The sequence below is a fragment of the Urocampus carinirostris genome, chromosome 6, assembly GCF_059441175.1.
Source record: "Urocampus carinirostris isolate Australia breed hairy pipefish chromosome 6, RoL_Ucar_1.0, whole genome shotgun sequence".
Lineage (NCBI taxonomy): Eukaryota > Metazoa > Chordata > Actinopteri > Syngnathiformes > Syngnathidae > Urocampus > Urocampus carinirostris.
In genome coordinates, this window is record NC_142354.1 from 22,577,290 (window position 1) to 22,593,567 (window position 16,278).

The window sequence follows — 16,278 nt, forward strand, 5'->3', positions numbered from 1 at the left end:
AACTGGTCTGACTTGAGGATCCACTATCTGACTCAAATTACAAACCATTAAACACACCTTCCCCCAATTTAATTTTGAAAACGAATAGTGAGGTTCATATTTTTTTTTAACAAAACAAAGATGAGGCTTTGGGTTTGAGAGTAAATGAGCGTGATTGGTTAAACGTCTCCGAAATTAGATGTTTGCGTAATATGTGTGGAGTGACACGACTGGACAGGTTTAGGAATGAGGAAGTAAGGAGAATAACTGGTGTGGTGAGAGAGCTTGCTGGGACGGTTGATGAAAGTTTTCTGAGATGGTTTGGACAAGTGGAAAGAATGGATGAAAGGCGTTTGACTAAAAGAGTTTGGAGTGCTGAAATGATGGGAAATAGAAAATAGAATGAGAGGAATGCCTTGATATGGTTGGACAGGGAAAAACAAGTTCTGGATATGAGGTCGGTTAACTTAATGGGTGCAGGAGTGTGTGCTAAGAATAGATGTAAATGGCGAGGGATAGTTAAGATTGACTGATATTGGCGCAGTTCAAACTGGCCAACCTGGGCTCCCGGGTGGCCTGTTGGTGCTGAGGTTGGATTGAACCATATGACGCGGAGGGGGTAAACCAGTGTATGCTGTCGGGCCCACTTGCTGACAAAGGGTCGTATGGCACAGCAACTCACCCCTTGTTATGCTGTGGGCCTAATGTAAGGTGTCAGGCTGGGAAGAGCGAAGTTGAATTAATTTTTGCTGAATGTGAGAGTGTTCTTAACTCTAGCCGCCTCCCACTAGGGAGATATGGCTTAGACAGACAGACAGACAGACAGACAGACAGAGAGAGAGAGAGAGAGAGAGAGAGAGAGAGAGAGAGAGAGAGAGAGAGAGAGAGAGAGAGAGAGAGAGAGAGAGAGAGAGAGAGAGAGAGAGAGAGATAGACAGACAGACAGACAGACAGACAGACAGACAGACAGACAGACAGACAGACAGCCAGACAGACAGACAGACAGACAGACAGACAGACAGACAGACCAATAGCTAACAAGTAATAATATTCCCTCTAATGCTCTGTTGGCTACATATTTAATAAAATAGAAATAAAACCTTTTTTTTCAAGATGATAAAATGTTATCCGCTGTATTTGCTTTTGCCTTGATCACCAAGTGTAATTGACCCACTATTTTTTCCTAAACATTGTCTTTCCAAAACAAAGGTCTGCGACCCACTTTTGTGTCACGGCCCACATGTTGAGAAACTCCACTTTAATCGACAATTGTTGAATCAGGAAAAATACTTTTTTTCTTTGTCAATTTAAAACTAAAAATATACTTCGAAGTCGGGTGTGAATCTTACTGTTTTTCTCAAGAAGAGTTTTTTTAAGTACAGTTAATAAACGAAAACAGCACTGTCATTCGCTGACGTCACAAAAGCTTTAATCCCGTGGCCCCGCCTTGAAATTACGTCACTAAAATAAGTTATTTTTCAGGCACGGGGTTCCGCCATTTTAACTTCCTGCTTTTAAAGGAAAGCGTTGCCTCGGACTGTAGTCATAACGCGTCGTTATCTAGCTTACCGAAAGCGGGTCGTTTTTTTGTTTTATTTTCTAAGAGGGGCACAAACAAACGAGTGGGTTTTGAAGAATTTTGTAGGTTTAGCTTCAACCGGGAGTCGAAATGCCGAGCCACCCGCTGAGAGTAGCGGTTGTGTGCTCGAGCAACCAGAACCGCAGTATGGAAGCGCACAATATCCTCAGGTAATCAAAGGCCACCGGGGGAAGAAGATGACGACGACCACGACGTGACTACAACATGAACGAAAATTTTCCTTATTTTGCGTCGTTTTTGTCAAATACGACGCCACATTTGCCGGGCCTCAGCAGTCCCAACAATGGACTTTGTGCATCGTCACGTCGGGTGTTGAGCTCACCGTTTAAACCTTATTTCTTGATTCAGTTTTGAGTTTGGCGTTAGGTGAACATCCATTCTTTAGTTTAATATTTTTCGTTTTTAAGGAAACGGACGTATTTTTGGACTTTTCCTCCCAATTTTCTATCAAATCTTTCTAACATTGCGCCCTCTAGGTGAAAGATTTCCGGAAAGATGAAACTGCAGCATTTCGATGACGTCAATGCTCACTGCTGCCCCCTTAGGTGGTTTTAGTTACAGCACTGGCGAATATTTTAAGATACATAAAGGGACAGTGTGTATTATTAGCGCCTTTTAGTGGTTAAAAAAATATCCACTCGTTCAAAGAAAAAGATGATATTGATTTGAGAATCGTAGATTGATAAATATTTATTTTGCACAACAGTAACCTAACCAACTGGGAGCTGACAATTGTAAGCCATCTGCTACGGATACCCCAAAAACCTGTCCTCTCCATTATTCCCTACCTTTTTCCATCCGTTGTTGTCTTTCCTTTTTTTCTCACTTATTTTTCTTTTTCCCTTTGTCTTTTATGTTTCTCCACTTTTCCGTTATCTTTTTTTTATTCCATAGCCTTTTACTTCTCTTCCATCATTTTTTATTTTTGTCCTTTTCATGATTTTCTGACGTGTTTTCCTTTCCGTTTCCCCCTTTATTGGTTTGTTTCCAAGCGTTTTTTTTTGCTTTATGCTACCTTTTCCTTTTTTTATGCTTGTTCTTTTTACGTTTCCATTTTTCTTTTTGAAACCCTTTATATTCTCATTTTCCATCCCTTTTTGCAGTTCCCCCCTTTTTTTTATCATTTCACCTTTTATATTTTTCCTTTTTTTTCTTAGCAAAATGCTTGTCACTGAGTGTAGTTTATAATCCATCCATTATCTCCACCGCTTATCCTCAGTAGGGTCGTGGGGGTGCTGGAGCCCATTAGCTTGTATCTTTGTCCTTTTTATCCCTTGTCCAATTATCACTACCCAATACAGTGACATCTAGTGGTCAAATATCCCTTTTTTAAGATTTCAGAATATATTTTGATTTAATGTATTAGGTCTGTGCCTTATTCTCTCTGCCCCCTTCGTATCAAATCATTAAAGTTATAACTTATGTACTCTTAAGACGTGGTACAGGCGTTCATTTGGTGTCCATTTACTAATATTTTCCCCCAAATAGTTAAAACGTCAGGTTGTAATATATTACTTTCTATAAAAAATGTATATTGAATGTTTAGCATGACTTTTTTTGAATCCTCTCTTTGTCTTTTAACCCTGGTTTTGTTCTTTTTGAGGGCCACTTTTGTACCTTTTGGGACAACTTACTCAAACACGTGAATAAAAAACAAATTTCGTTTATTCTATTGTTTGAATCAATCTAGGTAAAGTCCTAACTTTTGAGTAAAATATAAGTTAGGGGGTTTCTTTTCAAATAGACCTCAATCACAAACTCAAAAGGTCTGCACAGATTTAGTTCAATCAATGATCCTGACTAACTTGTTGTGCATTTGTTCGCTTAAGGTTATGTTAACACAAATAAGTACGCTTGGAGGATATACATTCTATCAGTGTGTGGAATTGCTTACTAATAACTAGCTTTTGGGTAATATGACTTCTTTTGAGGAAGGGTGGCCTGGCTGTCATCTCATTAAATGTTTTTTTTCTTTTTTTTCCGTCTTGTTTGTGTTCTCTGCAGTAAACGCGGATTTGAGGTGCGCTCCTTCGGGACGGGTACTCACGTAAAGCTGCCCGGTCCTGCCCCAGACAAACCAAATGTGTACGACTTCAAAACCACATATGAACAGATGTACAGCGACTTAGTGCGCAAGGACAAGGAACTGTATCCCCGTCACACGTTCACACACTTTCAATCGAAACACGGGATAAGTATTTCAGTATTTCATATGTCGTGATGTGTTTCCCCGACAACAGGAGTTTGGGACACAGCTGCATTATGGGTAAATGGAATGCCAGAAAACCATGTTGTTGTTTTTTTCTGTCACTGCACTTAGCTAGTTGTGTTGAGTAAATGAGAATTTGTTCAAAGGAAATAGGTGAAGCTTTTTTTGGGGTTGGAACGAGGAATCTGATGTATTTTGCTTCGTTGGTCTAATTTGATGTTAAAGTTACCGATTTTAAACAATTTGTATACTGTATCTACATGTTAAATCCATTTCTTTTTAGGCGTGGCAAAAAATAGATAATTTTGACATTAAATAAGACCTTTTATTCGCGTTAAAACAAATAGTATTGAGATGTCTTGCTTAAAAGGCAAATTTCGCAACAGGAATTGCAAAATTGTTAAAAAATATATGTATTGGCTAGGGATTAGTATGTGAGTGTCTTGTCGCTAACAAATCATGGTTTTATTGATACAATCCCAACAACACAAAAAAATGAGACATTGTCAATTCAAAACTTGTTTTTTTTTCTTCCTACGATTAAAAGTAGTGTTAGAGTTTTGTATTTCAAGGAGCCACATCATTATTGACATCTGCTGGACCACAGCGAACTATTTATTTGTACATAGTTGCTATTTTACTTGTAAGCACAGGATTCTTTATTGTGGTGTATGCAATTAAAGCACCAAAAGAAAGAAGCCCCGTTATGAAGGGGGGGGGGGGGGGGGTGTGCTCCACTAGGCACACACCTTTATGTATTGTTTTGCACTAAATTCATCCTCTCATTTAGGAGTCCATTTAATCGTCACTAGATTTGATCAGATGGTATTTTTAATTTGCTCACGAGCAATGGATGTTCACTGTATTTTTAAAATTGTCACATTTACAGCATGATTTTAGAATGAGCGTAACATTAAGTGTCACATTTCTTAGATCAACTCAAACCTTTGAAGTGTTTCATAAAATGATCCATTGGGATGGACCATTATTGAAGTAGCTAAAATTATGCAACCTTCAGTGAGACCTATAGTTGGGTGCTTTAGGCTCAGTGGCCATGTACTCAATAGTATTTAAATTGACACATGAAATGATGCATCCATTTTCTGCCTTAGATTTGGCATTTGTTGAAATCGAAGCCAACTTAAAATCCCTTGCCAATGCAGTGTAAATGTAGGTCATATTTTGAAATTGACTCTGAGAAATCCATACATGATGCAACGCCGTTTGTCATCAGTATGTTTCACTGCATTGTTAGCTACTTAAAATGTTGAGTTTTGGAAGCGAAACAGTTTGCTGAATTAAAAAGAACTCTAATGGGTTAAATGGATGAAAAGCCGAAAGTCTCCTAAGGGGAGGCGGGTTTTTAAACGTTGACGTCATTTTCACGACATGCATGTGTCCATCCTCAACACCAGAGGGTGCTGCTGCTCGAACGCCCGCATTGAAATACAATGTCATAAAAGTGCCAAGCAGAGCCGGTTGAGCTGAATTCCTTGACCTAAGCTACTCCTCAGATACACACAGAACGGAATCCTTCACATGCTGGACCGAAACAAGCGAATCAAAGCCAAACCTGAGCGCTTCCAGAGCTGCAAAGAAAAGTTTGACTTGGTCATCACCTGTGAGGAGCGCGTCTATGATCAAGTGCTGGAGGGTGAGTGAGGATGACCTTTATATGTGTGTGTTCTTGTTTTCCTTTACACTTTGCGCTTGCTTTTTCAAGATCTCAACTCCAGGGAGCAGGAGACCATGCAGCCGGTGCACGTGATCAACGTGGACATTCAGGACAACCACGAGGAAGCCACGCTGGGCGCCTTCCTCATCTGCGAGCTGTGTCAATGTGTGAGTGTCTGCTAGGTGGAGGCGTCACTCTGAAGAGCACTTTTGCTTTGGGATGACTCGTACTCACCACTTCTGCACCGGAGCACTTTTTACCTGTTATACTTGAAGCCCATTCCTGCCTCGCATCACACGATGCATTAAATTCAGGATTTTGTATTGTTTTGTGCTGATCATGCTCACTTTTGATCATAAGAATCAGCATTTTCTACGTCATTATAACCAAGAATATTTGGGTCAAAGCTTATGGTGGTGCAATAAACCTGTTGTCATTATTAAGCACAACTGAGCTGAGTTTTTGATAAAGAACTTCTATTGAGTCTCTTGCCAAACGGAGGATTCTGCAAATGCAACTATGTGGTATCTTTTTTTTCATTTATTACAGTTGCCAAAATGCTTGGCCTTAAAAGGAGATTGTAGCTGCAAGTGGAAGCAGGGAGCACCCAAATGTAGACCGTCCCTTTTGCATACAGTGCCCCGATAGATAACGGGTGGGGCTCTATTTCTCCGCCTCAGTCTTATTTTACTCGTTACACCAATAGAAAGGTGCATCACTCATAGTGCCTCATTTATACAGTTACAACATAGACAGCAAGGTCAACAGTCTCAATAAACCATAGGGGCACCACTTCTGTGGTGTGTCTTGGGCTTATATAGCCTGGCGGCGCCTATCCCTTCTTAGGCCGTTATTTGGGGGGAGGTAGGGTTTTGCTTCCCCAATTGGAACTGATAGTACTGGTTTTCATGATTACAGTATTTCAAAACAAAATAACATACTATTCTATCTACCCTGGTCATATCCCTCGATACTAGTTTTTAAATTTGGTAAGTAACATGGGGAAGGTGATTCTTTCACAGAAAAGTTTCAGCTGGACACCTAATTGGTTTGTTAAGCCTTTTAATTCCAATCTCAATTTGGATCTTTGGTGCCTTTCCAGGGATTCCTCCATATAGTAGCGGGAGGTCATGAATTTCGACTGAACCTGAATTGTTTAGACCGGGGGTGGGCAATCCTTCTGAGTGGCAGGCCACATTGGATTAAAAAATTTGGCCAGTGGGCCAGGAAGAAAATACCTTTTTTTATTTGTATATGCTAATTAGATCCGATCTGCTGCCTCAGTGGACATGTTTAAGTCTAAGCTTAAAACTCACTTCTACTCTATAGCATACGAATAACCTAAACTTCTTATATGCTATAACTTGTGAAGCCCTTTGAGACTATTTGTGATTAAGGGCTATACAAATAAAAATGACTTGACTTAATCGTCTTAGTTGATATCTCGCTAATACATGAGGAACTAGAATGGCTGTGCGCCATTAAAGCATCACCAGCGTTGAGACGCAAAACCATTTTTAGGTGGCGTTTACTTTGTTCTCGTAGAGTAGAATGTCTTTCTGGGAAAGTCAACAAAACCAAAAATGACACTTTCACACCCAGGGTAACCTACCTGACTGCCTGTGAAAGATGCAGGTCATATGTGAATTACCTTTTTTGAGGTGGACAGACACACAAACGTATCTACTTAGATCTCAAATGGAAACATCACCACCTTTGCTTCGTTCATGGGTGATAATTAAATGAAAGTAGTATATTTCGTCCCACTTTTTGAGCACTTAATTTTCTATTGAAAAACTCAATGTTTGTGTTTTTTTGCACGAAGTTTAAATATTTTAAATAAAATCCATAATATCAAGCTCAGAAAAATTGAGACAGTTATTTGACTATTGATTTTAAACACAGTGAACCTAAATGCTTTATAAAAATCCTATTTCTTATTGGGAGGTAAGTAAAATAAAGGGAAACTGATGAGAAACCAAGTGTTTGTATTTCAATATAATGTGTTTTATACATTGTCATTGGGTGCGCCAGATCAAAAATTCCTTACAGGCTGTTTGTGGCCCGCAGGCCATAGTTTGCCCACCCTGGGTTTAGACTGTTTTTAGTTTTAAATACCCTCCGCCCAAAACAATTTCTGTAGTTTGTCACCACAGCTGACCGAAGTCTTGAATCAAAATGAGGCTTTATTTGGAAAAACATTTCATATTTTGCCTTTTTTCTCTGAAATATTACCATTACCTACAACTCTTATGGGATTATTGTAAAGGGGGAGGGGCTTTTAATCTAAATGTCACATTTTTGGAATACATGTAGTCTTAGCCACTTTTACCAAACATTTTTAAAAATAAAATAATCTGGCAATTTATTTTCACAGGTTCTGTTCAAATATGTTAATTTTCACATTGGTGCAAATATACATTTTTAAGAAGTGAATTATAATTCAAAAGTCTTGTGTTTTATTTTAATTAGATTTATTTATTTTTTTCACAACCTTCCAATGATTTTATTTTCACTTTTTGTGCGCAAATAATGTTAAATGAATCATTTAAAAGCTCTTATCGATGAGGTTTTTTTTTTTAAATATTGCACACCTGAAAAGATTGTATAGTATTCCAGTTTATATTGACTATTATATCTCACTGTTGATTTTTGTTTTGACTATTTGCATTGTTTACATCATTGTCTCTCAGCTAAAATGTGGCTGCTGGGGTCTCCAACATGGTGTCCGCGGGTACCCAGGTGTCCCCTAAGGAATGCCGAGGTTCCCGCGGACCTAGCCAGTGCTGCGTCATTGTGATTTTCTAGTGAAATTTTTTTTTTTTTTTTGTGGTTGTTTGAGTCAACTTAACCTTACTTCCTACTTCCCTTCTTCTCTTTCTTTTGTTCTTTCTTTTTTTCTTTCTTTTCCTTTCTCGCTCTTCCTCTTTCTCCATTTTCTCTCACTTTCACTTGTCTTTCCCTCTATCATTTCTTTTGTTTTTCTTCTTTCTATATTAATAACCTGGTAATAACATTAAAAGATGAGTTATTTTAGAAATGTATATTAAACTGGATGCAACACGGCAGCTGAGTGGTTAGCCCATCTGCGGTACAGTTCTGAGGTCATGGGTTCAAATCCAGCTACCAGCGTTCCTGTGCGGAGTTTGCATTTTTTCCCTGTGCTTGCGTGGGTTTCCTCCAGGCACTTTGGTTTCCTCCCACATTCCAAAAACATGTCTGTCTCTGTGTGTCCTGCGATTGGCTGGCAAGTTCATGGTGTCCACTGCCCGCAGATAGGTGGGATGGGCTCCGGTACCCCCGCGACCCTACTGAGGATAAGTGGTGCAGATGATGAATGGATAACAAAGTGGATGCTCTTTGCTGTAATAAGTTGAAAAAAAGTAGCTCACGGCTTGTAAAGGGTTGGAGACCCCTGATGTACACTGAATGTTTTGATTCAGTACTTTTGAGTGATATACAAATACAATTTCGATCATGACCGTGATACTTGGAGCTGCTTCACATTTGATCACAGAAGCCATTGCCCCACTCAAAGCCTTTTTTACTATTTTCTTGCACAGATCCAGCACACGGACGACATGGAGAACGAAATCGACGAGCTTTTGCAGGAGTTTGAGGACAAGAGTAGCAGGGCTTTCCTCCACACCGTCTGTTTCTATTGACAGCCTGGGAAAAAAAGCGCAGGCGGGACCCTGAACAAGTGACAGTCGAAAGAAAAACCTTCCCAATTGCGTCCGGCTCCTGCAAAAGACCAAATGCAGCCGCTCCCTTTTGCCTTTTCAAATTTCAAGCCAAGGTCGGGCAGGTCTCATCAGGGAGTCCCGCAACCTCCGGATTCAACCTACTTAACATCCGTTGCGCCCCTTCCAAATCATCCTTTTGTTTTCTCCAATTCCTTTTTCAAATCGCGTCGGATTTTAATTTGAGGCCCGGAACTCTGTCGATGTGCTTTATTGAGCCGGGAATGAACTGAAGAGAAAGCTTTTGTTTCGTTTTAGATTAGTGGAAAAGTCGAGGCGGTTAAAAACCCAAGCTCGCTCCTTGATGAAAGGTCTTTCAGGGTGTACTTTTTGTTTATGTTTAAGTATGATGCTTTGTCAGCTCAGTGCCTGATTTGTACATAAAAATATACTAAAAAGAATCTAAGAACCATTTATGAGTCATTCTGTTTTTATTTTGAACTCACTGCCACTCTCAACTAAATCTTTGACTTCTAATAACCGTCAATGGCAGTCTAGCTGAAGTGGATTTTTACACCTATAGCAGTCAAGCAGTTTTCCTAGAATCTTTGAGGTCTACAGGTATAGCATTTAATGGCAACCCAACTTGAATGCATCTTTCATGATTATAGATATCAAAGGCAGCCTAGCTAAAATTCATCTTTGACGTTTGTAGCTGTCCATGGCAGCCTAACTAAAAAGGATATTTGACACCTATAGTAGTCAAAGGCAGCTTTCCTGGAAAGTTTTAGGTTATAGAGGTATAGCCTTCATTGGCATCCTAACTGGAATGCATCTTTCATTGTTAGAGATATCAAAGGCAACTTAGCTAGAATAAAGCTTTGATGTTTGTAGCTGTCCATGGTGGCCTAACTAAAAAATATATTTGACATCTATAACAGTCAAAGGCAGCTTTGCTAGAAAGTTTTAGGCCTAGAAGTATAGCCTTCATTGGCATCCTCACTGGAATGCATCTTTCATTGTTATAGATATCAAAGGCAACCTAGCTAGAATAAAGCTTTGTAGCTGTCCATGGCAGCCTAACTAAAATTGATTTTTGACACCTATAGCAGTCAAAGGGAGTTTTCCTAGAATTTTTTTAGGTCTAGAGATATAGCTTTCATTAGCTGCCTAATAAGAATGTATCTTTCATGATCATAGATATCAAAAGCAGCCTAGTTAAAATCCATTTTGGACGTTTGTAGCTGTCCATGGCGGCCTAACTAAAAAGGATATTTGACACCTATAGCAGTCAAAGGCAGCTTTCCTAGGATCTTTGAGGTCTACAAGTATAGCATTTAATGGCAGCTCAACTTGAATGCATCTTTCATGATTATAGACATCAAAGGCAGCCTAGCTAAAATAAATCTTTGACATTTGTTGCTGTCCAGCCTAGCTAAAATGGATATTTGACACCTATAGCAGTCAAAGGGAGTTTTCCTATAATGTTTTTAGGTCTAGAGATATAGCTTTCATTAGCTGCCTAATAAGAATGTATCTTTCATGATTATAGATATCAAAGGCAGCCTAGCTAAAATAAATCTTTGACATTTGTAGCTGTCCAGCCTAGCTAAAATGGATTTTTGACACCTTTAGCAGTCAAAGGCAGCTTTCCTAGATATTTTTAGGTCTAGAGATATAGCCTTCATAGGCAGCCTAACTAGAATGCATCATTAATGGTTATAGATATCAAAGGCAACCTAGCTAGAATAAAGCTTCTTCTTTTTAGCTGTCCATGGCAGCCTACCTAAAATGGATATGTGACAGCTATAGCCGCCATGGGCAGTATTCCTAAAATCTCTAAGGTCTACAGGTATAGCCTTCAATGTCAACCTAACTGGAATACATAATTCAAGATATCAAAGGCAACCTAGGTCGAATAAATCTTTGATGTTGGTAGCCATCCATGGCAACCTAGCTAAAATGGATATGAAGCCCATTGGCAGCTTTGCTACAATTTATCTTTTAGGTCTATAATTGTCAATGGTAGACTAGCTAGATAAAATCTTAACCGTCCAAGAGTCTATGGCAGCCTAGCTAAAATGGGTGCTTGACGTTTTTATCCGTCTATGGAATCAAAAGAGTTAATTATTTTGTGTCTTTTAGGGCATGGAAGTAGTTTCTTGAGGTAGCACTTTGCATGGAGGAAATTCATTGTGCTCAATCGAGCTCTGCGATAATTCTATTCAGCCATTACCACGGGGTGGGAAAACTTGTGCAATTGTTGGGTTCAAGAAGGGGTCTGAGCCCGGAGAGCCACAAAATATTTCTCATTTGCATTTATTAATAAATCTACTTCCAGATATGTGTTATATATTTTTATATATTTGCCTTTAAATAAATAATTTTTATCAAATTGGTTTTGAAAATGGTTGAGTTAAAGCAAAAATAATACATTTCTTGATTTGAAGCACTAAATCTGATATTTAGTTATGTCATTTTCAAGTGTTTCTTTCGTATTTTCGAGATACTATTTTTGTAGTACTACTGTACTTGTATATTTGGAGTATTTTGTAGTATTTCCATTCTAGCATTTTTGTAGCATTACTCTAGTATTAGTTCTGTAGTATTTTTGTATTCTCATATTACTGTAGTATTTATTTTTCAACAGTAAAGTAACATGTTAGTTACCTTTTTGAAGCAGTACATTCAATGTTTAATATGGTAGTAATTGTGTAGTATTTCTGTTGTGTTTTTAGCATTACTGTCGCTGTATTTTTGTAATATTTCTGTAGTATTTTTTATTACTGCTGTAATATTCCTGTTTTTTATGTTTTTTTTTTATTTTAAAATTAAACCAAAGTCATATTAAGCCGTTTCAAGCACTAAATTTGGTTTTTGGTTTTGTAGCAATTGTGTAGTATTTCTGCAGTCGTATTACGGTTGTATTTTTGTAAGATTCCGCTTGTATTTTTTTCTTTTACAAACTAAAATGTCCATGTTTTTTAAGCACTAAATTTGAAAATTATGTCAGTAATTTTGTACTAAACACAAAGGGACATTGGGGGAAAACTGGCACCCAAATCATTTTAAACTTACTAATTTTGATGTATTTTTATATATATATACAGACAGACAGACAGACAGACAGACAGACAGACAGACAGACAGACAGGCAGGCAGGCAGGCAGGCAGGCAGGCAGGCAGGCAGGCAGGCAGGCAGGCAGGCACACACATACATACATACATACAATGCATACATACATACATACATACATACATACATACATACATACATACAATGCGTTTGTGTGTCATAGTTTTACCATTTTCGTTTGGTTGGCCAGATTAAGAAGGCTGACTGGCCTAATGTGACCCACGAGCCGTATTTATCCCCGGTCCTACACGGTCCTGTATTTACGTGTGTCATTTGAAAAAGACCAAAATCTTTGCAGTAGTAATCCGACCATTTTATAAGGCAATGGCGCACTATGGTGCTGGTCGAGTTAGTTTTAGCGATGTCGTTCAAGAACGAAACGGCTTTATGCGCCGACTCTCTCACTCTTTTTCAGTATTGAAGTCGCTTGTAACTGGTCAATGGAGTGGCGTCATCTCTGTTGTTTGCATGGTACAAACGCTGCCCTACTTAAGTTAAATTTGTTCGTAAGTTGCTTTAGTAAATGGTAAATAGTCTGCATTTATAGCGCTTTTCAAGTCAATGAAGACCTCCCTAAGCGCTTTACAATGTGCTTCACACTTACCCATCCCTCACACACACACACACACACACACACACACACACAAATGTCAGCCATGCAAGGCGCCTATCGGCTTATTTTAGTATTTTATTTTGTATGTTTATACAAAAGTCAATTCCATTGAAGTTGGGAAAAAGTTTAAAATGTCAGTAAAATTAGAATAGAATGACTTGCAAACCTTTTCTAACCCATATTTAAATGAATACACCACAAAGACAAGATTATCCATGTTCAAACTCATAAACTTTATTTCCATGAGCAAATAATGATAAACTTAGAATTTTATAATTGCAACAAGTGCCAAAGTAGTTGGGAAAGGGGCTTCTTCACCATTGTGTTACATCACCTTTCCTTTTAATAACACTCAATAAACGTTTAGGAAGTGAGGAGACTAGTTGTTGAATCGTTGATAGTGGAATCCTTTCCCATTCTTGCTTTATGTACAGCTTCAGCTGTTCAACAGTCCGGGGTCTCCTTTGTCTTATTCTGCGCTTTATAATGCGCCACACATTTTCAATGGGAGACAGGTCAGGACTGCAGGCAGGCCAGTCAAGCACCCGCACCCTCTTACTACGAAGCCACGCTGTCGTGAGACGTGCAGTGTGTGGCTTGGCATTATCCTGCTGGAAGAAGCAAGGGCGCCCATGGTAAAGATTCTGTTTGGATGGCAACATACTTTGTTCCAAAACCTGAATGTACTTTTCTGCATTAATGGTGCCTTCACAGATGTGCAGGTTACCCATTCCTTGGCCACTCATGCACCCCCATACCATCACAGATGCTGGCTTTTGCACTTTGCGTGCATAACAGTCTGGGTGGTTCTGTTCTTCTTTGGACCGGAGGACACGACGTCCACAATTTCCAAACACAATTTGGAAAACTGACTCATCAGACCACAGAACACTTTTCCACTTTGTATCAGTCCATTTTAGATGGGCTCGGGCCCAGAGAACCCTGCGGCGTTTCTGGATGTTGTTGATGAATGGCTTACGCTTTGCAACATAAAGTTTTAACCCACACTTACGGATATAGCGTCGAACTGTATTGACTGACAGTGGTTTTCCAAAGTGTTCCTGAGCCCATGTGGTGATGTCCTTTACACATTGATGTCGGTTCTTAATGCAGTACCGCTTGAGGGCTCGGAGGTCACGGGCATTCAATAATGGTTTACGGCCATGCCGTTTACGCACAGTGATTTCTCCAGATTCCCTGAACCTTTTCACAATATTATGGACTGTAGATGATGATATCCCTAAATTCCTTGCAATTGTACTTTGAGGAATGTTGTTTTTAAACTGTTCAACAATTTGCTCACGCAGTTGTTCACAAAGAGGTGAACCTCGCCCCATCCTTGCATGTGAATGACTTAGCTTGTTCGGGTCTCCCTTTTTTATACCCAGTAACAACTCTCACCTGTTGCTAATTCATCTGTTCACCTGCAAATAGTTGGTTGATTTCCATTCATCCACTTTCTGAGTAGTTATTGACACCTGTCCCAACTATTTTGGCACGTGTTGCTGTCATCAAATTACAGAGTTGATGATTTTCTCCCAAAACAATAAAGTTTATGAGTGAAGACAATAAATATGTTGTCTTTGCTGTGCATTCATTTAAATATGGGTTGAAAAGAATTTGCAATTTACTTGGATCAATTTTTATTTGCAATTAACACACTTTCCCAACTTCATTGGAATTGAGTTTTGTAGTTTATGCAGGTGTGTTTAAGGCTTTTATAAGTAGCCTGTATTGTTTTGTACTAAAAAATGAATAGTTCATAAAATAATATGCTCTATAAAGATAAAGTTGAGTTTAACTTACTTTTGTAAGATGCGCTTCAAGAGGTCCTCCTCCGTGGTAAAATGTGGCCAAAAAGTGTTCCGACCATTTTTCCAACCTCACCAAGCTTTGTTATTCCACTTTCATTTCAAACGAAACACCTCACCTCTTCTTTACACTTTACACCAACCACATTGAATGAATGCACAAGATATTAAATAATGAAAATGTCAAAGTTTTTAGCGCGCTGGAGATACAGTATAGAATGTTTACACCCGAACTAGGAAGAGGAAGCTGGATTTCTTCTTCGGGGTGGATACTGGGTGACCTCTCAGCACCACCATTTGCCAGTAGCGGCGTAAAGAAGCACTACAGCACTGTCGTGTACATAGAGAAAGGTGGACACAATACAAAATCTAACTTATAGCAATGTCCGGATATTTTTCGACATCCCGAGAAAATTTTTTGTATTTACAATTTTACATTAATCGAATGGTCGTAAGTAGGGGGGAGCGTCTGTATAAAAAGTTTGAAAGTTTAAATCAGGTAAAAGTTCATTGTACAGTGGAACCTCGGTTCTCGACCATAATCCGTTCCAGAACCCTGTTCGAGAACCGATTTGTTCAATCACCGAAATCAATTTTCCCATTAAAAATAATGTTAATCGTTTTAATCCGTTCCAACACCCTGAATGTTTAACGTAACCATGAAGCTAACCCAGGCTTATCGTACGTTCACATAATCTTCCGTATGAAAGATTACGCTAACATGAACATGTAAAAATAAAATAATCAGGTTGCTTACAAGTCATTTAGCACCCAAGTCTCTAAAACAAGTGGCTAGCGCTTCATTGGAAAGGGGGGTCCATTCCAACACCCTGAATTTTGGGCTCAGTTCCAACACCCTGAATGTTCGACATAATCATAAAGCTAACCCAGGCTAATCGTAATCTTCCGTACAAAAGATTACGCTAACACGAACGTGTAAAAAAAAAAAAAAAAAAAAAAAAAGATAAAAAGAATTATGAATAGGATTTCTTACCTTTGTGGTGGTCAGCAGAATGCGCATGCTGTATTCCCTAGCAAGATCGGAAACTCGCAAACCTCTTTCATATTCAGCTATTACGTCTTTCTTAAAGGCAATAGTTGTACTAACAACTTTCCTTTTTTCACCTGTCCTGCTTGCACCGACCTTCTTCGGAGGCATAGTTAGGGGCTAAAACACTCCGTTCACCGATATTAATAGCGAAAGCAAAAAGAGGCAAGCGCGCACGTGATAACAGTTGGTCACGAGAAGTGGGGGCAATCTACACCCGTACGCCGCTCAGCATCGCACTCTAGCGTACGCATTGCCGGCGTTCGAACTCCGATTTTTTGACTGAACAGCGAAGCAAGAATTTCTCGAAATTTTTGGTCGAACTCCGATTTGTTCGAACCGAGAGGCGTTCGAAAACTAAGGTTCCACTGTATATTGAAACAGCAAAGGCCATTATAATAATAACAGAATACATTTTCAAATGAACTAAATCCCTGCATAATATTTCATTATTATGAATAATATTTCAATAAGAGACAATTCTCAGAGTCGGAATTCCCATCAGTAGTAAGGTTACACATCCA

The 16,278-nt window shown here is 39.0% G+C and overlaps 1 protein-coding gene across 1 annotated transcript; it reads left to right on the forward strand.

The window, feature by feature from the left end:
• The first annotated feature begins 1,444 nt into the window (after nucleotides 1-1,444).
• Nucleotides 1,445-9,618, forward strand: ssu72 (SSU72 homolog, RNA polymerase II CTD phosphatase). The gene is made up of 5 exons (XM_088338321.1): nucleotides 1,445-1,728; nucleotides 3,584-3,727; nucleotides 5,303-5,442; nucleotides 5,512-5,630; nucleotides 9,027-9,618. The coding sequence occupies exons 1-5, from the start codon at nucleotides 1,649-1,651 to the stop codon at nucleotides 9,126-9,128; spliced, it is 585 nt and encodes a 194-aa protein (XP_088194447.1). The 5' UTR covers nucleotides 1,445-1,648; the 3' UTR covers nucleotides 9,129-9,618.
• The last annotated feature ends 6,660 nt before the right edge of the window (nucleotides 9,619-16,278 follow it).

Coding starts and splice junctions, on each gene's coding strand:
- ssu72 (XM_088338321.1), top strand. CDS start 1,649: ATGCCGAGCCACCCGCTGAGAGTAGCGGTTGTGTGCTCGAGCAACCAG. Junction 1,729..3,583: donor GAAGCGCACAATATCCTCAG/GTAATCAAAGGC, acceptor TGTTCTCTGCAG/TAAACGCGGATTTGAGGTGC. Junction 5,443..5,511: donor CTATGATCAAGTGCTGGAGG/GTGAGTGAGGAT, acceptor TGCTTTTTCAAG/ATCTCAACTCCAGGGAGCAG.